The following is a 23,770-nucleotide window of genomic DNA, read 5'->3' as shown; positions in this document are numbered from 1 at the left end:
GATGAAGTGATATGTATTAGCAGTTGGTGGATATTTTCAAATAGATGAATATTTCTAAAATCTCATTTAGTTCATGTTACCAGAGTCCTGTTTCTGTTACTCATTCTAAGTAGTTAGTCTTCTGTCATTCTCTCCAGTATCCTTTACAGCTGATACTTGTCATTACTGGTTCACTCAGATTCAGGGTCTTATATTGTTATAAGACTTATATTGTTTCCTTCATCTTTTCACACAATGTTGACTAAATTACTATTTGGTAATTTTACTTTTTTAAAAAATAATTTTTTCTATTTGACTGAATCATAGCAGGATTATATAAATTGTTAATGGCATATTTTATTTAATTTTGTGAGATAGTTCTCTTAAAAGTCTTCTCCTGAAACTAATGATTTTGCATTGGAATCTAAGCTTCTGAAGCAGGAAGATTCTCAGGTTCAAAGCCAGGTTAGATACCTTAATGATACCATGCCTCAAAGTAGAAAGGAAAAACAATACTGGGGATAATTTTAGTTGCAGAGTACCTGACTAGGTTACTTGAGACACTAGGTTCAACCCTAGATGTAGGGAAGGAAAAAAGAAAGAAATCCTATTGTAATTGCTCTTATGATTTAGAAAGTACAATTTTACTATTTTTATTTTCCCCTAAATTTGAATATTTCTCAAAGGTACTAGTAGTATGCTAGAACTGAGAAGAAGAAACTCAATATGTAACTGGTGTTTTAGTTAATTTTCTATTGCTGTGAAGAGATACCAAGGCAATTTATAAAAGAAAACATTTAATTGGGGCTGGCTTAGAGTTTCAGAAGGTGAGTCCATTATCATCAGGGCAGGAAACATGGCGGTAGGCTGGTGACCATGATGTTGGAGCAAGACCTGAGAGCTCACATCTGATCTACAGCAGGTAGCATGGTGGGGTGGGGGTCAGAGACAAAGACTGGGGCTGTCATGGGCTTTAGAGACCTTGGTGCTCACCCCCAGTGACATACCTCCTCCAACAAGGACATACCTCCTCCTAATCCTTCCTGAGTAGTTGTACGAACTAGATAGCAAACACTCAAATATATGAGCATTTGGGGGTCATTCTCATTCAAACCACCACAGTGAGTTTGCTACTGATTTTTAAAATTCAATATGCTGACTTTAAAATTTGTTGCTCAAATCAATATTGTATTCCTTTTGGGAAATGAAAATTCGACTTCAATGTTTCATGTGCTCATTACATTCAAAGTACCTTGTAGCTGGAGTTATCTCCAGTCCCATCTGGGCTTGCAGCCACTCAGACTCAAATAAACACACAGACGCTTATATTACTTATAAGGTGTATGGCTGTGCGAGACTTCTTGCTATCTGTTCTTGTATCTTAAATTACCCCATTTCTATTAATCTATAAGTTGCCACATGGCTTGTGGCTTACCAGTATCTTACATCATGCTTCTCCTCATGGTGTCTGGCAGCATCTCTCTGCCTCAGCCTTCCACTTCCCAGCATTCTCCTCTCTCCTTGTCCCGTCTATATTTCCTGCTTGGCTACTGGCCAATCAGCACTTTATTTATCAATCAATCATCCACAGCACTACCTCATGTTGCTGTTTACTTATTTTAAAAGAAGAAAAACAATGTGATATTGCCTTGAAACTGAGAATGAACTTACAGATTTTTTTTTGTCAAAAATCAGGCTTTTAGGGGCTTAGTTTTGAATTTTGTCCTTTTTTTTTTTTTTTTTTTTTTTTAGAAGTTAGAGTTGATATTGAAAAATAGAAATAGCAGCACTGGCCACATGCACCTCCACAGTATAGGAAAGGATTCCTCAGAAGCCTTGCCTCTCCAGGGGCCATCATTCTTTCTGAAGTAGCTTCTCCCAATGCCCTTTTATGTTCTTGAGTGAGGGGCTCCTTCGGGTGTCAAGGACTAGACCCTAGGTCAAGACTTTAAAGTGCTGCTTTAGAAGTAAAAATGAAACAAGTTTTCTCTCTTGAGGTCGTTAGAATTATGTATATATTTTATAAAGGATTTAGGACACTCTTTCTCTAAGAGAGAAATGTGTATCAGAAAGTGTCTGGAGTTTCTGCATTTGTGGTAAAAGGACTGTGAGTTGTACAGATAAAAATAATTTATGAACAGTACATTTATGGCAAGCCTTCTAGGAAGCAGCCTCATTGTAGCACTGTACTAAGTGTCATCTGGTCCTGCCCCTGTAATTCAGTTACTATGTCACTTAACACATGGTTCAACCCAGCTAAAGGAATTCAACCTCATGCCCACGCCTTTTATTCTGCCTTACATCTTTTTATTAAAAGAAAAATTACAGTTTGAATGACACCTTTTATCAGTTATCATGTTAATAAAATAAAAAGCCAGGCACTTGCTCTGCAAAGTCTTTTAAATCTTACTCATTTATGTGCCTTCTTGGCATGTAGTATTGTTTAAATGCTGATTGAGTGAATGAGTTAGTGAGTTCATGAATGAATGTGTGGTTGGTATGTGGCTACTTATTATTATTGTTTTATAGCCAAGTCATATCTGTCTTCACAGGAAAGCAAGTATTTTGTCTGAGAGAATTAGCATGTTTGTGACATGAAGTGTAAGCTAGAGTTAGTGATTAAATAGGTTTAATACAGATTAATGGTGTCTTCTTCCCTGTAACCATTTGTGTTAGGGTTTCTATTGCTGTGAAGAGACACCATGACCATGGTAACTCATAAAGGAAAACATTTAATTGGGTAGTTTACAGTTTCAGAAGTTTAGTCCATTATCCTCACAGTGGGACACAGTGGCATGTAGGCAGACATGGTGCTGGAGAAGGAGCTGCTGAGAGTTCTACATCTTGATCCTCAGGCAACAGGAAGTGAACTGTGTTCTACACTGAGTGTAGCTTGGGCATAGGAGACCTCAAAGCTCACCCCCATAGTGAAACACTTCTTCTGACAAGGCCACATCTACTCCAGCCTCCCAATGATGCCACTCCCTGTGGGGGACATTTTTTTTTTTTTTTCAAACCAACACACCATTGCTGTTAGGAACATCCCAAGATGGACAAATCAAGAAAAACAGGAAGGGTTTCTGTGTGGCTCAGATCAAGGTTTTGAAACCTTTGCAATAAGGAACAAAGGGTATCTTAAGCTTTGTAGATCAGAGGATCTCCTACCACTCTTCAGCTCTGTTGCATTATGAAAGCAGTCATACACAGTTGTGATGGATGATTGATATTAATCATCAATTTGACATGATCTCATCTTTCTTTGGAGAAAATCCATATATAAGTGAGGGACTTTCTAGATTGGGTTAATTGAGGTAGGAACTGCCCCTATGAACTTGGGTAACATCATTCCACAGTTTGTGGTCCAATACTGAGAAAACAAACCAAGTACCAGCATTCATCTCCCTCTGTTTCTTACTATGGACACAACTGCACCAAGCTTCTGCAACCTTGATTCTCCTGCAATGAAGGACAGTATTGTTGCAGGAGAACAAGTTCTTCCTTCCTTAAGTTGCTTTTATCAGCTACTTTATGGAAGCCATGAGAAAAATACCTAAGACGCAATTGAGGATGGCAGTGTCCTAGTCAAATTCCTAGATAAAGGATTGATCATTAAATCTAGACTTCTCAGTCAGTCACTCCCTATTCACAGTTTTAGAAGTTCTATGTGAAAAGTACAATGTTTAGCACTAAAAGATTTTTGCATACATTTCCTAACCCTGACCACATAGAGTAGGATATAAAACATTCCAGTTTACCACTCAAGCTGAAAACCTACATGAGCCTAGAGGACTCTGAGGCTTCCTGCACTATGCTTTCATTGGCTTTCTCAAGCAGGTGACAGCTCAGGCCAGTCAGTCCTGAAGCATGCATCAAATGGAGAAAGGGATAAACAACCCAATATATCACAGTGACTGATAAAGGCCTTTTCACATATTTCTCACACTCTACTTGGGATTCTATAATATATCCTATATCCATGAGGTGACAGTGGGGAAATGAAATTTACATTATATTGTGTAGACTTTTGAAGGTAGCTGTCCTTGAGTCTTAAATGGAAAGCTTTGTAGCATAAATGTACTTCCCACCTAATACATAGTTTAAGTTTTCAGTGACCCATATATGAACTCACAGAGACTGTGGCAGCATGCACAGGGCCTGTACAGACAGGTTCAATCCAAGTGGATTCCCAGCACTGATAGGGGAGAATGGGAGTGGACATGAGCTCCCACCCCTAGCCAAGACGCTATCTCCAATTGATATTTGCTTGTAAAGGAAAACTTAGTTTTCTCTGATGGAGTCTCACTGGGTTTATAAACCACACACAGGGCTAGGCCCTGTGCCCAGCTATAGAGGACCAACACAAAATGAACTCAATGGTGTTTTTCTAGACTTTTTGTCTCATATCCCTTTGTTTGGGCACTTTTTTATCTTTTTCTTGTATATTATGGTTTCCATTTCCAGTCTTGTGGTTTTATGTTTTTGTTTTTTTTAATATTCAGGTTTGTTTGCCTGTTTGTTTTCTAAAGAGAGAGAAAAAGAAGGCATGGAGTTGGGTCAGTAGGGTAGATCTGGGAGGAGTTTGGGGGGAGGAAAATCATGATCAGAATATATTATCTGAAAATAATTATTTTCAATAAAAAATTTAAAAAGTAAAAAAACAACAACAACCGTGATCCAGTATAAGCCTAAAATAGTCAGATTTATAATTTAAATTTAAAATTTATTTTTATAATTTGTATTAATAATAGAAAAAGTACAGTCAAATATAGACAGGCTCTGCTTGTGTGTACAGGAGACTTCTGAAGTCTGTTAAAAATAGAGAGGCCAAATTGGGTTCAGGCAAATGAAACAGCATGGGTCAGCATGACATGTCACCAGTGGTCTCATACACATGAACTTTGGCTAAGGCTTTGCTGATGTCAGTGACTAATTTAGCATTGTGTGTTGACAGTAGCAGGAAGAAAAAGTATTACGTTGTGTCATGTTCAAGGTCTCTTTGAGTAGGTGCCCAAGAAGTGTGAGGGATTCTGGGACTGATTTCTCTCTCATCACTCTCCCGAAGTTTAACCATTGTGCAGGACAATGTCTAGCTCTGCAAGACAGGATTAGGGAAGAAACAGACTGACTTAGAAGTGTGGGCCTCTATCCAACCAAAAGGGAATGATACCTTCTGGCTCATCATCGTTGGTGTAATCTCATTATCATCAAGATGATATTTAATATGTGTTCGAGAAACAATGTGCTCTTTGGGTTATCTCATTTAGTTGTGTATCTTGTGAATTGCATTAACTATAATTCAGCTAACTAAATTATATAGTCTGAGAATTGTTATATACTTTTAAATTTAGTTTCATTTTTGACAGAGTTATGTTCACATGATTTCAGGAGTTGGATAATTCTCTTTATGTGGAAAAGTAAAAAGTGTAAGTGTAGACATAACCGTCTTGTTAAATAAGAAACACAGATCCAATTGCAGAGTTAAAAGCCAAGAGGTCAGAGCAATAGCTGAGAGCTGAAAACCTTACCCTTCACTGCTTCTGCTGTCTTTGCTCTCCGTCAGCGAGCCAGCACTTGGGAGGCAGAGCTAGGCAGATCTCTATGTGTTCAAGGCCACTTTAAAAACAGCCAGGCATGGTGACACACACCTTTAATCCCAGAAATCCAGCCTTTAATCCCAGGGAGTGACGGCAGAAAGTAGAAAGATATATAAGGTGTGAGGACCAGAAACTAGAAGCATTTGGCTGGTTAAGCATTTGGCTGGTTAAGCATTCAGGTTTTGGAGTAGCACAGTTCAGCTGAGATTCATGTGGGTCAGGACTCAGATGCATCCAGTCTGAGGAAACAAGACTAGTTGAGGAACTGTCAAGGTGAGGTAGCTGTGGCTTGTTCTGCTTCTCTGATCTTCCAGCATTCCACTGCAATAACTGGCCTCAGGTTTGATTTTATTAATAAGACTCTTTAAGATTCGGGCTACATGTAAGAAGTAGCATATTGTAGCTTTGCACCTTTCCTGGAACTCGCTTTGGAGACCAGGCTGGCCTCAAACTCACAAAGATCCTCCTGGCTCTGCCTCCTGAGTGCTGGGATTAAAGGCGTGTGCCACCACCGCCCGGCTTTGCTGTTTCTTTAGATGTTTACATTGCTGTTTTCCTTTACCGTGCTTACAGCACCAGTGATATGTTCTTTAATTTCTTTGTGTTAGAGCTATGGATTTTCTATGATGGAATATGAAGTATAGATGAATAAATCAGTCACACATTTTGCACACCTCCCACCCCTGTTCTCTAAACTTAGATATACTACTGTATATACTACCGTATTGGCTGTGCCATGTTTTCTCTTTCTCTCTGCTTCTGCTTTAGCTGTCTAAGGCTGCACTTTGTCTAAAGGCTGTCCACAGTCTCTCAGAAATACTTTTCTTTCCTACATGATTTTCAATTTTCTAGTCAGTTTTTCCAGTTCCTTCTGGAGGGAGTCCCCCGGGCATCTCTCAAGTTCTCTGGTGTAGCTTTCTTTCTAGTTGTGCTTTGGGGCATTCTTTTTACGTCTCCTAGAGATTGCCTCTGTCCTTTCCCTGCTCAGTTTCTGGATTCCTAAATCATGTCTCTGTCTTCTCATTTCTTCCAGCTTATCCTCTTGTTTAGATGGAAAACATCTGTGGTGATATATTAGGGGACACAATATATTGTGCACCCTAATAAAGCTTATCTGAGGATCAGAGGAAAAAGCCAACACTATATTAAACATAGAAGTCAGGCAATGGTAGCACACGCCTTTAATCCTAGCATTTGGATGGATCTCTGTGAGTTCAAGGCCACACTAGGGAAGAGAACCAGGCATGGTGACACACTCCTTTAATCCCAACACTAACCATAGAGGTTTGGAGGTCTGTACAGACAGAGAGAAAGCAATGTAGCTGGGTGGAGAGAGGAAGTGAGATGCAGAACAGAAAGGCATATAGGCGTGGGTATACAGGAAGTAGGTCTTTTTGGCTGAGGATTTCCAAGTGGTGAGAACATGGCTGGCTTCTTTCTGCTTTTCTGATCTCTCATTTTTTACCCCAATATCTGGCTCCAGTTTTTTGTTTGTTTGTTTGTTTTGTTTTTTGTTTTTTGTTTTTTTTTGTTGTTGTTGTTTGTTTTTTTTTTATTATTACTAAGACCAATTAGCAATGCATCTTACAAACATCCTCTAGTAATTTTCCGGAAAACAATGCTTTAAGAGATAATTGTGTACTTTGCAAAAGTGAAACAACTTTATTGTTCTTTAAATTGATTTGTGTATAAAACTCTACATTGGTTATTTATTTGTTTTGAACTATTGAGGACTGAACTAAGAGCTCTGCCATTGATGTTTGTTCCCAGCCTAGAAATAAATACTTAATTTTCTTTATCCAGTCAAAAAAATTATTTTCCCTGTTTCTTTGCTTTGGTGATTCTATTGTGTTCTCTGTCTCTGTCTCTGTCTCTCTTCGAAACCTTCGTTGATCTTTGGGTATGTATTCAGACTCAAAGGGCAGGAAAGTCGTTTAGAAGCCACGGAAATGAGGGGATGGGGTTGAGGGTTGGGTGGGGATGGAAGTTGTTAACTCAGGGTCTTCACATGAGGAGATGGAGTTGAACTGGGCGTTTGGTGTATTCAGGAACTCTGGAGTAGCTGAGGGTTAGCTTGGTTGTTCTTTTAACCCCTGTAAATAACCTTAGTTCTCGGTGTTGCTGGCACTCTGGAAGTTGGGTGAGACATGAGAGCCTTGAGTCCCCCCAAGGCTGTGGGAACTTTCACTTGCTCCCTTTGCTTTTCAGATAACACGTGCACCCTCCATTGTTCCTAAGTCCGCAGTCTGGAGACACATTCACTCATTCTCTTCTGAGATCAAATAACTGATATGCCAGTCCGACGAGGCAGGCTAGAGTCACAGTGCAGGAGAGGGCCCTTAGGTGGTGTCTTCTAAAACACATGTCTCCTTAGTTTTCCTAGTTTCAACTGTCCCATCCCGGTTTGGCTTGAGTAAGAAATTGCCAGAGACTGAGTTGCTTCGACACAAATGTTTCTCTCTCACAACTCGGGAGGCTACGAAGTCCTAAAACTAAATGCCTGTAGATCTGGTATGCAGATGGAGGGCTGCTTGTATCCTCACATGGTAGACAGCAGAGCAGGAAGTTCTCTCGTGCCTTAAAAAGATTAGTTCTTTGAGACTTTCTTACAACGTATTTCATCATATCCAGCCCTTCCTCCAACTCCTCCTAGATTCACTCTCCCTTCTCTACCCACCTAACTTTTTAAAATTACATGTATATATTTTTAATTTTTTTGAGCTTATAATTACATCATTTCCTCCTTCCCTTTCCTCCCTCTGAATTGTTCCATTTGCTCAGTGGATCCCAGGGCTCAGTCAGACACAGGTGCTTATTACTTTATTATAGAAGATATTATAACAGCTACAGATGGAGACTGCACAGGTTGAGGTATGAGAGGAGCACAGGTCATCTTCCCTGTGCCCTCCAGTAGTGCAGTTCTCTAGGAACTTCTCATCCAGAAGGCCTAGGAAGCCCTTCCTCTGGGGTATTGTGGATCGTTCATTCTACAGGCATGACTGAAGCCTGGACAACCATATTGAAATGTAACTGGGTAAACAGGGCACGACTGAGGTAATACATTCAGCAAGTAAGACCTTCCCCTTTCACCACTCCCTGCTCCTGGGTAAGAGCTGGGATCCTGTTAGTTAAAGATCTTATGACCCAGACAAGGTGAGGTCAGAGAACTTCTCTATGCCAACTCCAGGGAAGGAAGTCAGAAAAGGCAAGGACCATGTAGGAAATGCGAACGACTACTCTCTGTGGCGTGTCTTGAGCCATGGATGGAATGTCAAACCATGTAGTAGCCCCCCAGAGGAGTCTCCTGGTCACAGGGCTTGAGCTGTGACTGTGGAATAGGCACAAACATTTCAGTTCACATGAGAGTCTCATGCTAGTCTCATCAGGTTCTAAGTCACATTTATGTATTTTTTTCCTTGATAGAAGTTGGGTTTTTTTCTTTGTATCCTCCATTGCCAGGCTGGAACCCACTTTTCATGGTTTTCCAGAGTCACTTATTATGTACTCAGTTTCAATAATTTGTATGGCTTTTATTTCTTGTTCAAGTTGTTATTGAAATTGTATGTTCATCATTGTTTTAAAACATCTTTATTATGGTATCTGTGATGTGATTTCTTCAAGAAAAATAAGGAGAAACATTTGTTTTAATGTAACATTACCAGAATCAGAATGTGTCTCACAATAGATATAAATATTTTAATGAATGGGTGCTTAATCCGCCATCTGAAACTAGAACCTTTTTATTGAATTCCCTTTAGATACCCTTTTCACTCTTTAGGAAAGGGGTGTGGGGAAACCAATGCCATGAAGGTCACAGAAGCAATATTGACACCAAGATATGTAACAGGCAGTTTATTTCCACAAACCACTGCTTTTATGAGGATACTGAAGCACACCTCCAAGTCACACAGATCTTCATTTCACAGAACTGTAAACCAGGCTTCCTTGTCCTGAGCTGAGAAGCCATCTTCTTTCCCATCATCCTTCAGTGCTTCTGGGGTTACCTTTGCCCAGCACTGCAGTGGATGAATTTCCCTTTGCAAGGGCAATGTGAGATTGCAGCCTTCCATCTTCAGCATTTCAGTTTGCCAAGCTCATGTTCCCCTCCCTGCCAAAAGACTCTTGATTTGTGCAAGGACAGGTTGTGATAAGAATTCAATGGGAAGCCCATGTATTAACCACTCCTGTGAACAACAGCATTTCCTGTTGTAATGTAGAGGCAAGCCATGCTTCTGCTTCTCAAAGTGGAGAGGTAGGTACATGTTAATTAATGTTTTCAAGGTACAACTCTCATTTTAGAGAGGTTGAAATGAGAAAAATTTGTACAATGAAGAAAATGCCAGCTGTCTTATGCTGTGAGGATAACTGCAAATGTGAATGTTCTGCCTTATCTTGTAGTTTGTAAGCTTTTACAGGGAGACATCATTTTTATTTTTTCTTGAGTGTCTAATTATACCTTGTTCAGTAGATACTGGAAGCATATTAAACACTTAGTGAATCTTTGATGAATGAGCAATCCTTGTTTTAAAATCTAGCATTAAGACCCTCTATCTTAAAATTGTATTTGGACACATTTTGATCAGAAGTTAGGGAACTCTATATTATGTATTTTCTCGGGTTTCCAATGATCAGTGGGAATGGACCTGTACTGTCTGACTAAGAACTATTTTATACAGAGTTTTTAATGGACTAAAATAATTAGATTTACAAAATAAATCCTGTGTCATGTAGCTCAGGAATATATATCTTTCTTAAAAATAATTTATATATGTACTAGTAAAGTGCACAAGACCTACATTTTACCATCTGTAAAGATTTAGGGGAATAATTGAGTTTAGTTTTAAGTGACAAAAGAACTACACAAAATTCCTTAATAAAATAGTATTCATGGAACATTTGAGAGAAGCACCTCAGGATGTTATAATTGCAGGTTAGGGTATTTTGACAAGACTGTGTAACTGATCCAAGCATTTTGTGTTTCTATTCATAGAATGTGATGGAGCTAAAAATTAAAGTCAGAGCTGAAGAGGGGTGTGCTCATACAGCTGGAAGAGCTACTCACGCAGCAGATCTCCATTTGATCCAAATGGTCTCCAACCACATGCGTTGGGGTGGCTTGACATTTTATCCTTGAAGAAATTCTGTCTATGTAGTGTTAACACTTCATTCATTTAACTAATGAATTCCATCATATAAATGGAAACATTGGAGCTCACTCTGTAGACCACCTCTCATTAAGATCTCATGTTCTCTATTCAGAAATGGAGATACATTATACTTTTATTCTTTTTGCTTTGAGGATTTTTTTTTCAAATAATATTAGTCCCTGAATAATAGTTAATACTAGTGGCTATATAGGTGTGGATCTTGACCATGTAAATAGAATTGCCCAGTCATTTACCTGGCAAGCAAAAGTGAGGCAATGGGGTATGACTGGGACAGCTGTCAAAACTCTGGCTGCCAGGACTGTGAGTCAAAGGAGGCTGAACTAGTATAAAAGATCCTGTCCCCATCCAGGGATTATAAAGGTGGGATTATACTGTTGAGTGTGGTATAGGTGCCAATGGAACACATAGAGGAGCAGAACACCTTCTCCTCCCTCCCTCTGGCCACTCAAAAAAAGAGGGCAAGAAAGTCCTGAGCAGTAAACAGACCAGTGCCCTGTTGGCGGTAAAGCAGGCAGCATGGAAGGGCACTTGTGCAAACCGTGCCCGGAGCTGATGCTGCAGATGACAAAGCACAACAGCAGAAGAGATGCCTGAGGTACCAGTGTGCTGACGACTTGTTAATGTTCTGCTGCTGTGAGGAGACACCATGACAAAGGCCACTCTTTGAAAGAGAGCATTTAATTCAGGGCTTGCTTACAGTGTGAGAGGTTAGTCCTTTGTCAGCATGGAGGGAGCATGGCGGCATGCATGGTGCTGAAAAAATAGCTGAGAACTTGACATCCTGATCTGAAGGCAGGCAAGGAGGGGTGGGGGTGGGGGTGGGAGGGAGACCTGCGTGTGTGTGCGCGCACACACACACACACACACACACACACACACACACACACACACACACACACACACACAGGAGGCCTTGCATGAGTTTTGAAACCTTAAAGCCCACCCCTAGTGACAAACTTCCTCCAAGGCCACACTTGTTCCAAATCCTTCCAACTTTTTCCAAGATGCATATAAACAAATAACAATATCCAGTTGTAATGAATAATCTGAAGTAAACTCAGTTAATCTTCCACCTCCTATATACTGTAGCACCTCCCAAGACCACAAGCCACAGAAGTGGCAGGGGTGTACATGTTTGTAATGTCAGGTGAGGATCTGGTAGCCCCTACATACTCCTGCAAGGGAACATTTTTAAGCCTGATCTTGTGAGTGCAGGTAATTACACTTCTCTGATTTTGAGGTAGCAATGGCCATGGCGCACACAAAGGTTAGACTCTTACAACAGATTTATATGCTTGTTCTCATACATGTTAGATTGGAGGGGGTTTTCATGATGGGTAGGAGCTTGGGAGAATGCCTGATCAGAAACAAAACAAAACAAAACACCATTTTACATTATTAAGAAGTGATGCAGGTACACAGCTCAGCCTCAGGAATGTGGTGTTAAGAAGTTGCCTGTGATTTAGCCACACGGCAGGGTAGGTATTTGACATTATAGACATTCAGTTCTCTCTGTTGGGTCCCCCATGGCTATTATAAAACCTACAATGGTGTAGGCACTCATGGAGCAAGCAAATTATGCTGTGCATGTGAATCTAAGAAACTTCCTGGAGGGAATTTCTGTAAATAGTAGTATGTGTTAACTTCTCAAAGAAAATTGAGCACTGATTAGAAAAACAAAGTGGGAGCCAGATGTTCCAATGGGCCAATAATGAAAAGGATCTATCTCAGGAGACACCTGGGTCAGAAGTTTCTTACCCACCCATGACTCAGCTTCATCTGGGCAGAGCACAGATTGTCATAGATCTGTGGGCAATGCGGTCATTGGGTTTGGTTACAGCCTCTGAGCCATTGTAACTTGAACAAATTGGGAGGACTTGGCAGCAATGGCTAGAAGTCAGGCTGCCTTTAATTACTGAGCAGAGTGATGGCAAGATGGCTGCCTGAGTAGAGGATCCATGTTATGAGAACTGCACTCTGCCCTGAGGAGGGGGGTGTCCAGTAGTTTACAAGGACTGACATAGGAAATACCACAGGGAGTGTGGCTTAAACAACAGAATTATTTTCTCACATCTTTTGAATGGTAGAAATTTGATAACATGTCAGCAAGGTTGATTTCTTCTGAGGGTCCTCTCCTACCTAGGCTTACATATGGCTGCTATATCTCTGTGTTTAAATAGACTTTTTTCTTACTTGGTCATGTGTGACACTATTCCTGGGGAGATGTGTACAACTGTGTACTCACCCCAGATAGGAACCCAACGACAGACCCAAAAGTAATGATGTCACTGACATCCAAATGGGTGTACCAATGAGTTTTTACTGGAGTGGGTTACTTGCAGGAGCAGAAAATGACTCAAAGATAGCTGTATCACCAAAAGCCCACCCCAGCCCTGACAGTTTATGAAAACTGGAAACCTGAGAACACTGCACAAATGGCAGCAAGTTCAACCAGTTGGAGGATCTTTTCTAGGTAGCTTCTTTTAGCAGGTTGGATAGTGTGAGTGTGTCTCAGAAGTCCTCCTGCTTTATCAGCATGGGGAGGGAGAAATCTGCTCGATTTCAGGGACTTCTAAGACTCGGTTGTTTACTTGTTGAGTTTAAAGAGCTTCCCTACAGGTTGGAAGTTTCCTCTCCCTTTAAAACATCTTGAATCTTAGTGAGCTTTCCTCCAAGATAGAGTTTTTATCTCTCAGGAGATTGCTACACAACAATTGATTGTGCCCTAAGCATTTTGTGTGTGTGTGTGTATGTGTGTGTGTGTGTGTGTGTGTGTGTGTGTGTGTGAACACAATTTAATTAGGGCCCATTCGTGACATTTAATTTTAATTATCTCCTTAAAAATCTTATCACTGAAGTATTAGAGGTTAAAGCAGTCCACACATGAATTGGTATAGGGGCCTAATTCAGCCTACAGCAGGGTGCTCCTTGGGAGACACCAACAGTTGGTGGCCACAGCCCCAGTCTTCTATTGATCAGGCAGGGCTGGGAACCTTTAGGTTTGTTCTGTTTTCCTTGTAGTGGTTGAAATGTTTCTTTATTAACTTTGGAACCATAAGTGATAGGAAACCTTTTCTGTAATGAGCTGATGCTGCCTTATGTCTTAGTTCAGGTTTCTATTGCTGCGATAAAACACTATGACCAAAATAAACACAGAGAGGAAAAGGTTTAGTCCATCGTCTAGGGTGGGAAGTAAGGACAGGGAGTGGAGGCAGGATCCTGGAGGCAGGAGCTGATACAGAGACCATGTAGGAATACTGTTTGCCGGCTTCCTTCTCATGACTTACTCAGCTGCCTTCTTACCGCACCCAGGACCACCTGCCTACAGATGGCATCACTCTCTGTGAGGGGGGCCCTTCCACATAAATGATTTAAAAAAAAAATGGTTCACAGGCTTGCGGACAGGCCAATCTGTTCTAAGCATTTTCTTAATTGAGGTTCCTTCTTCCCAAATGAGTTTAGCTGCCTGGAGGCTCTTCAGCACCTCAGGGTAGGTAAAAGTGTCCCAGACTGTGCCCCATTTTTAGTACTACCTATGGTTGAAAGTGTGGACTCGGTGTGGAGTCTGCTGGGTTTGAGACCTGATTTCACTACTCCCAGCTTGTATTGTTTTAGTTAGTTCTTTGAATCTGTAGGTTCAACATCCATGGATTCAAGTGACCTCAGATTAAAAGTATTTTAAAAAGTGTCTTATTAAACACATACAGATATTTTATTGCCATTATTCCTTAAACAATAAAATAACACGAACCTTTTCTGGCATTGACATTATTACAAGTAATTTGGCAGTGGTTAAAAGTACACTCATGATCTTCCTCTCAGATTTTTTTTTCTCCTTTCAAACTATTATGGATAAGGATGAAATAAAAAAAAATGTTAGTATTTGACATAGCTACATAAGCTTGTCACCTAAGATAATCACTACATAAGTCACATTTGTGTAGTCATAAATGAACTTAGCACATTGATGCTAACCAAGATCCGGTGCCAGATCCCTCTCTGAATGGAAATTTCCTTTGAAAAGGGAAGATGCAGGCCCTGTTTTTAGAGCATATCCTACACCTGCTGGTTCTTAGCAACTGTTAGCTCAATATAATCCATGTGTTGATGAGGTATGTTTTTGCAGTAGAAAATTCTGGTATCTTTCACTGCCTTGCTCATGTACAATAACTACACTGCAGGGGAAAATTCACTTTATCTGTCTAAAAATCTGTGAACCTGAGCTAAGAAGCTGGTTACACGACAGCAGAATTTGAATACACGCTTTCTTAACTACTTTCATAAGCATGCTTTTCTCCTTTGAATTATTGTGACATCAGTGAATTCTCTGTTCATCAAAACACTCATGTGTCCAGTGCTTGATCACAAAGCTCTTGAAGAGATGTGAAGGAAGGACCTACCTGAACAAAGAACTCAGAACAGCCTGACTAGAGATGCATCAGGAGAGCACTTTTGTTAGAGCCGTGTGGCTTCTGAAAGCGGCAGATGGCCACAATTAAGAGGCCTCCACAGTGAAGGCTCTCAGTTCCAACAAGAGAAGCCTCTTCTTGTGCTTCCAACTGAATATCACACCCAAGGTTGTGCTAGGTGTGCCTACGTGTGTGGTGAGATCACAGAGAGCCAGATGCTTGAAAAAAAAAAAAAAAAACTCCGTTTTCTATCGTTGTGTTTCCAGATGTTTACCGAGCTGGCCAGCTCTGAATCCAGAGGGTTTTGAAGAGGAAGAAGATAGGGGACTGATCAAGGTCTTCAGAGCTCCTGGGGAAGTTCAGAGCCATAGATTAGAAAGGAATCCAGGTTCTAAGCAGGGAAAAGGCAGAAAAAAAACTGTGGAGGAATATGGCACCCCTAGCATACCATCCTGTCTATGGAACCCTTAATAAAACAAATGTATTTGCCCGTAAATCTTATTCTTATACCAACATATTATATACATAGCAAATAGAAAATAACATGTAGGGAATAATAGTAAATAGTAAGTAAACGTTTTCTGTGGCAATACATTTGTAATTCATTTTGATTCACCTTTAGATGTTTCATTCATTTAATTAAACTATGTAGGATGTAGTAGATCATACTTAGATAATTTTGGAGAAGAACAAATTTACTGTGTTGACTTAGAAACAATAAGTATCTCTAGCAGGGATTGAATTCATTTTATGATTTTTGCCATTACTGTTTGGAATATATCAAATTAGATATATCCTCTAATGGTGAATTATTCTAACCTTTAAAATTCTCTTGTCCATTTGCTGGGTCACTAGAAATATTTTAAAAACATAGAATTTCAAAAGAGTAAATTTTTTTTTAATCTCACCTATAATAGATAGTTTTTTTCATTTCAAAGCTCAAGTGTTTATCTATGTTTGTGTTTGATATCATACCATTGAGCTTATAACCCTAGAATTATTCTGAATGTCTGTGCTGCTCACCCATGTTGGAGCAAGTGAGAATGATGATCACCTTAGTTTTTGTTAGAACTTACACTAGAAACAAGTGAAGGAATAGCCTATTTATAATAGTTAAAAACAAAAGAACTAAAAGGTAAATTGTATGAAAATAAATGTTTGAAACAGCTCAATATTCAGTAATAATAGAATACTTAAATAAACAATATATTTCATTAAGCATTTAAAAATTATACCAATTGCAGGTTCCTTTATAATATAATAATCATTGTAGTTTAGTCAGAATACAAATATTTTATTACAAAAGCCAGAAGAAATAGGCACAGTTTAATACACTGCTTTCATACATTTTTTTTTACCCTATTACTGCTGCTTTTCAAAATAAAATTGAGACAGAAGGAAGCCTATTTAGCTTATTCAGATTCTAATTAATTTTGCCACTTGGGTGTATTACCAAATGTGAGCTCAATTCTCTAATGAGTGTTATAAAATGCAGTCATGGACCAGATCCCAGACTATTCAAATAATTTATTTTTCTGTTTAGAGTTACATCACTGCTTAAATACAAAGGCAAGGGTGGGCAGCAAGGATGCATGAGAAGTGTGCACAGCCAAGGAGCTTCAAGCCTGACAAGACACCCTGCTCTCATATGCTACCTATCCAAAATGTACTTGGTATAAACTTGATTTCACTAGTCATGTTTGGAAGGAAACCTAAATTTCCACAGACAAGTATCTGTAATCCAGATCACTGTAGCTGCATTTCATAAAATCTTGATTGGAAAACTATTCCCAATGATCATTTGGTGTTTTTCCTTTCAGTCTTTAGTCAGCTATTAATTGAGTCTCAAACATATCACACTTTCTATACTTGAGTCTCTAATAATGTACCTGAAAGTTTAAAAACCTCAAGAACACGTTAAAGGAAGTAGTGAGGAGATGTGAAATGTCAGTGTTCACATTCTCCAGGCCTCTCCTTGGGATTGTGAAGCATCAGGGTCATGACCTTCTAGAATGCTCTTTGTACTTGGCTCACTTTAATTTTCTTTCCTTTTTCTCGTCCTTTTTAATCCAGCTGGAATGCTTGCGGATTCTTCTGAAAACTTCTGAGCCTGACTCTAAGGACCCAGCTGGAGAATGCCTTCTGAACGCTGTCTCAGGTACACACTGAAGGAGCATGCCCTGCTCAGTATAGTCAGTCCTACACTGGCCGCACTGAGCACAGAGCGGGATCTGAACACAGCTTGACTGCATAAACAAAACAGTTATAATTCTTGTGATTTGGGCACTTGGAACAAGGATGAACCACTAAGACCTCTTGATCAAGCCTAGAAAAGCTTCATGATTCAACGACTGATACTGCTTTAGGTCCTTTTCTTATTTGGGATGTAGCCCTTTGAGCAAAAGACATGTCACTCTAAAGGCACATGATAAAATTTTTTTTCGAAAGCGATGAATGCATTTGAATATTGTCCCCTTTAATGCAATAAGTTTAGAGAGGATTCAAAAATTCCTGATAGTATCTTGTTTGAATATTCATTTAGTTAATAAGTATTTGTTGAGCCAATACTCAACTTGATGTAAAGTATCATTTATGGATAATATAAAATTTTATTTCTCCTGCCATAAACTGTGTATTCTAGGGGAGAACCAGATGTTCAACAAATAGCTATACAGGCAGCAATGTAAATGTCGTTGTGAAAAATGATCTGAAGGAAAAGTTTAGTGCAAATGCAGGGAAGAAGGATGGATATTCTTGAGAGCCACAGGATGGGGTGAGCTGGGAAATGCACTAAGGCAGGAGAGAGCTTCACATTCTAAAAATCTGAGAGGCAGCCAGGGAGAAAGCATGTGGCATCCGATTTGCCTGCAGGCAAGTCAGCATCAGTTTCTGAGGAAGCAGTCAAAAGGTCTTCGGAAGAAAGATTAAGAGAGAGACATGGTGTGTACTCACTCATAAGTGGATATTAGCTGTAAAGTAAAGGATAACCATGCTACAATCCACAGACCCAGAAAGGCTAGGGAACAAAGAGGGATCAATGGATCTGTTGGGGAAGGGGAAATAGAAGAGATCCCCTGGGTAAGATGGGGGAGAGGTAAGCATGGGAACTTGAGGGATCGGGTGAGAGGTGGATGAAGGAAGAGAGTACTGTAAGAGATGACTGAAAAGGGGGTCTTTACCTAAATTGGCCATTCCCTGTTATCTGATTGGTGGTTTACCCTCCCCCCCCCATTGTCATCAGCGAGCCTTTTTCTAGTGACTGATGGAGGCAGATCTAGAGATCCAAGGCTAAACATTGGGCCAAGCTTGGGGAGTCCTAATGAAGCGAGAGAAGGGGGATTGTAGGAGCCAACGGGGTCAGGAACATTGCAGGAAAATGCACAGAAACCACTAGCTTGGCTCATAGGAACTCACAGAGTCTGAACCAACAAATAGCGAGCCTGCATGGGACTGACCAGGCCTTCTGCATATATGTGACCATTGTGTAGCTGGATCTATTTGTGGAACCCTTGGGAATGGGAGCAGTGTTCCTGGTGCTTTGGCTGCCTTGTGGGAACCTGTTCCTCATGATGGGTTGCCTTGCCCAGCCTGAATACACGGGGAGGTGCTTGGTATAATGGCAGCTTGATATGCCATGCTTTGCTGGTGCCCATGGGAGGCCTTCCCCCTTCTGAATGAATACTGAAGGGGGTAGATTGAGGGTGGGTTGGAGGAGGGGGGAGGAGTGAGAGGAGAGGAGGGAGGGAAGGTTGTGGTCGGGATGTAAAAGAAATAAATATATTACATTTTTAAAAAAGGATAGGTAAATACACATGGGGAATTAGGGTACTAACATTATTTCTTATTAATATCTGGGATAGGAATACAGTTGATGTTTAGAGGCCCTCAGAGCAAAAACCAAAACTATCTAGTGTTTTAGGTAAGGTGTTTTGTTTTTGTTTTTGTTTTTTGTGTTTTTTTTTTCTGTGAAGAGACATTACCAAGGCAACAATTACAAGGGAAACATTTAATTAGGGTGGCTCACTTACAGTTTCAGAGGTTCAGTCCATTATCATCATGATGGGGAGCATGACTGTATGCAGGCAGACGTGGTGCTGGAGCTGAGAGTCCTACATCTTGCAGGCAACAGGAAGCCGACTGCCCATCCCACTGAGGGAAGCTTGAGCAAAAGAAACCTCAAAGCCCACCCCCCCAGTGACACACTTCTTCCAACAAGGCCACACCTCCTAATAGTGCCACTCCCCTTTGGGGCCATTATCTTTCACACTACCACATTCATAATGCAGTGAATACCATGGCCAAAATGCCCTGTGTTACACCTGGAGTCTTGCCAGTACCGTACTTGAGGACTGTGGTGTTTACACTGCACCATCTCAGACAAAGAATTTGCTCCTTGATGCCAGAATCAGTGTGTGTTCTCAAAGGGATTTCCTATCCCAAGTCAGCCATTTATATTAACCAGTTACCATCCCACGGCCATATCTTCCATGGTGCAGTCATCTCCTTCCGTGCTCCCACCCAGAGCCCTGCTCCCTCTCTCACTCTTCCATCGTGCCATTTGGAACTGTTGCAACAAGATCATGAATTCCTCCACGCCTTCCTCCTCAGCACAGACCATTGCTGGAGGCTCTGCCTCAGCTTGCCTTGTTTGCTCCAGAGAGCTTTTCCTTCCACTCAGCCACATATGGACACAGCCACAGCATGGACCTTTCTATCCCCAGCAGTGACTTCATTTCTGAAATCTCCCTAGTAGCTGCTTTGCTCTTACTGTGGATTCGTTTCCTAGCTTGAAGGTTCACCCATTTTACACCGGCCATCACTTGACCTCATTTCTATGTCTCATCTACTAGCTTAGCTGCTTTCCACTACTATCAACGGTCTATTTCCTTGTCCTCAGTCCTCCTCCTCTTTCCCCTTTTCCTTATTCTTTTACTGTTTATTTCGTTGAAAATAGCTTTTTTTATACAATGTATTCTAACTACATTTCCCCCCTTCCAATTCCTTCAAGATCCACTCACCTCTCATTAGAAAATAAACGGGCATCTAAGGAATAATAATAAAGTAAAATAAAAACAAACCAGAATGGGACAAAACAAAACAAACAAAAAACAGAAGAAAAAGAGCCAGCACAAGAGCCATCTACACATATAGATATAGACGCACAAATGTTTACACACACAAGAATCCCATAAAAACACAAAACCAGAAACCATAACATATACATGAAGGGTGTGTAATGTTAAAAAGAAAACATTTGAGACATAAAACCACCATAGAGGCCACTATTGCTGGGCATGGAGCCTGGCTGTAAGAATGGTTTGTTTCTCCAGTGAGACTCTGTTGGAGATAATTAATTTTTCATTTGCAAATTAATTTTTTCATTAGCTTTTGGATTAGGGATCAGGGCTGTGTCCCCTTCTCCTCTCAGCACTGGGACCCCATCTGGCACAGATACATGTAGGCCCTGTGCACGTTGCCTTAGTCTCTGTGAATTCATATGTACGTTGGTCCTACTGTATTTAGGTGTGTAGAAGGCCTTGTTTCCTTGATGTCCTCCATGCCCTCTATACAATCACTGAACTTCCTCTTCTGTGGGGTTCCCTGAGCTCTGAGAGGAAGGATTTGATGGAGACATACCATGGAGGTGTGAGTGGTCCAAGGTCTCTCACTTTGTGCACATTGTTTGGCTGTGAGTCTCTGTATTTGTTCCTATCTGCTGCAGGAGGAGGCTTCTCCGATGATGGCTGAGCAAAGCATTGATCTATGAGCTAGCAGAATATTGTTGGGACTCATTTTATTGCTATGTTCCCTTCTTAACCAGTCTAAATTCTGTAACTTTTGCTCAACCCTTAATGTCTTCTACTGCTAACTGGAGGGCCAGCGTCCAGCAGCCCAAGGTATGAAAACAAATCCAAGAATGCAGAGAGGGCTAGACTTTTCTGAGTGGAAAATAAGGAAACACACTTCTGATGGTAACTTTCTCTTTTACTTCATCTTGAAAAATCTTCTCTCTGAAAAATCTGTCTCCACACAGCTACATACTGCTGTATATCTCTTTATATAATACATCTCTCTCCTGCACAGCCAGATATCCTTACATACAGTTACATCTTTTTTCACACAGTTACATCTCTTTTTCATATATCTCCACATCTCTCTTTTATACAAATTTCTTCTCTCTACTCTGTTACATTCCTTCACACACTACTACATCATTCACTCACTCACTCAATCACTCTACACATGTATTTCTGCCCTACACACACATCTCTGTCTCTTCTTACATCTCTCATACTTTTCTCCCTACACACACAGCTACATCTTCCTACACTTCTCCTTCTGTACATTCAGCTACATCCCTCTTTCAGCTCACACATTCACCTAAACAGCCAAACTCTGAACAATTATAAGTTACATATACAGGGTACAACCCACTCTCATAACACATGATAAGTCACACAGTTTCTTTCAGGCTAGGGAGTAACACTTGGCCATGCACATAGCTCTAAGTAGTCAAGGTTCCTAGACAGGAAATAGCATTGAAATTCAGGACTTAAACAAGGTTAGGTGGCTGAACCTTGAGGTTAGGAGTATGTGCAGAAAATCAATTACTGCAGGGCTTATGTCTACCGAAGTTGCTTCATGCCTGACCTTGATTCAGCAGGCACTTGGGAACTTGTCCTTGTGTATTCTCTGCAGGGGCAGCTGGTCTGTTTTGAATTTGTTGTGAGATCTAAAATTAGCAGTCTTTGTGACTAAGAATACTATTTCCTACATCAATTATGAAAAATATTCTAGTATTATTTCTACTCATCAAAATTATATAGCTTAAGCAGAAATCATCTTCCTGACCATCCACAGTTATATGTATGCCCAAATGATGGAATAGATACATGAGATAAACACACAAGCAGTGGGGAAAAATACCCATGGCTGTAGATGTAATTCTAAACAGTCTTATTAAATAAGAAACACAGAGTCAAATAAAGAGTTAAAAGCCTGAGGTCAGAGCACTAGTGAATAGCCTTTACCTTACCAGCCACTGCTGTTCTTCCCCTGAGAAGAGGCCAACTTCCTGTTTGTCTGTATTTTTATTGACTTTCTGTTCTGCCTTCTCATTGGTTCTAAACCCAACCATATGACTTCTTCTATACAGACCTCCAGGTCTCTATGGTTGGTATTGAGATTAAAGGCATGTATGTGTCTCCAAGCTGGCTATGTCCTTGAACACACAGATTCTGCCTACCATGTGATCAGATTAAGGGCATGTGCCCGGCTTCTGCTATGACTTGCTCTTAGCTCTAACCCCCAGGCAACTTTATTTATTAATATACAAATAAAATCCCATTTCAGCACAAATAAAATATAACCATTCATGGCTATTCCGAGGGAAGAAATATAGTGGCACATGAGAAGAACTACAGACAGAAGCAACCAGTCATTCACAGTTAGTGACTCCATGGCTTTGCCAAGTGGGGCTCCCCATCAGAGAGTTATTCATCTGGTAGGTTGATCTGTTGAATACTAGTTGATACCTGCTATATATTCCCATGGCCTCTGGTAAAGCCATTACTACCAGCTGCTTTTAGCATTCTTCCATTCTTGGTTTTTGTTTATTAGTTTGGTGGTGGTGGTGGTGGTGGTGGTGGTGGTGGTGTGTGTGTGTGTGTGTGTGTGTGATTTGCTTAACAAAATCCTCATTTGATAAACTGAATAATCTATGTTGTCCAGTGACAGTTCACAAAAATCTTTACATCAAAGAAGCCCACAATTGTACAGTTTTACATATTTCTGGTGTTCCTATTTCCTGCCACTCAAGAGGTAAACCAAGCCATGAATTCCTTCTGTGCTTCAGATCTCTTTTTCCTTCTGAGATATTTTTACTGGCTGTACCTCAAGTATGTTCATGAGACAGCCATGCTCTGTTGGCCCCTCTGAGGACAAGAATCATAAGTTTCTTTTCTTAGCCAAGACTGCTATCTGAGCTCCAGAGCTATGAATCTAGCTGTGGATTTGACATCTACCCTTGGAAGTCTTTAAGACCACTCAAATTTCACATGTTCCAAGCTGAGTTCATTGTTTTTTTCTTGTCCTGGTACCCTACTATTGGAATATCAAGTTTTATAAACCAGAAAAATGAGCACGTTTATGAGAACCCCTTTATCATCCATATCTGTATCTAACCTATCATCTAAGCTCCTAACTGCCCCCTACCCCGAACAGCTTTCAAATTTGTTCGCTTCTCTGAAACATTATCTTGGTGTTTCAGTCCATTGCTCAGATAGCCCTCAACTATTGCTGTGTGTCATAGCCATGCCGTGCTCTGATGACACAGGCTGAAAATTGCTGTTCTCTTTTCCTGCAGACATTTTCTCTTCTTTGTATCAGTATGGTAGCTCATCCATCTTTAGTTTGCATCGTGGATATTTCTCCTTTGGGAAGGTGAAATTACTTAGTGCAGTGTGATTCTCAACCTCTGGGTCATGACACTTAATGGGGGGGGCTGTCAAATGACCCTTTCACAAGGGTCACTTAAGACCATTGGAAAACATGATATTTATATTAAAATTCATAACAGTAAAAAAATTCCAGTCATGAAGTGGCAACATTAGTAATTTTA

At 40.4% G+C, this 23,770-nt stretch overlaps 1 protein-coding gene across 3 annotated transcripts in view; it reads left to right on the top strand.

The window, feature by feature from the left end:
* Klhl32 (kelch like family member 32) overlaps positions 1 to 23,770 on the top strand; it is a 243,202-nt gene that overhangs the window by 22,685 nt on the left and 196,747 nt on the right. For all 3 annotated transcript variants that reach the window (XR_004944214.1, XR_004944213.1, XM_036177988.1), the window contains exon 2: positions 17,224 to 17,308. Coding sequence is in view for 1 of the 3 variants with exons in the window: in XM_036177988.1 (XP_036033881.1) it covers positions 17,286 to 17,308 (23 nt within the window). In the remaining 2 variants the exon portion in view is untranslated. The remainder of the gene's footprint in view (positions 1 to 17,223; positions 17,309 to 23,770) is intronic.

This window comes from Onychomys torridus, chromosome 2, assembly GCF_903995425.1.
Source record: "Onychomys torridus chromosome 2, mOncTor1.1, whole genome shotgun sequence".
NCBI lineage: Eukaryota > Metazoa > Chordata > Mammalia > Rodentia > Cricetidae > Onychomys > Onychomys torridus.
This window is presented reverse-complemented; position numbering and strand designations above follow the sequence as displayed.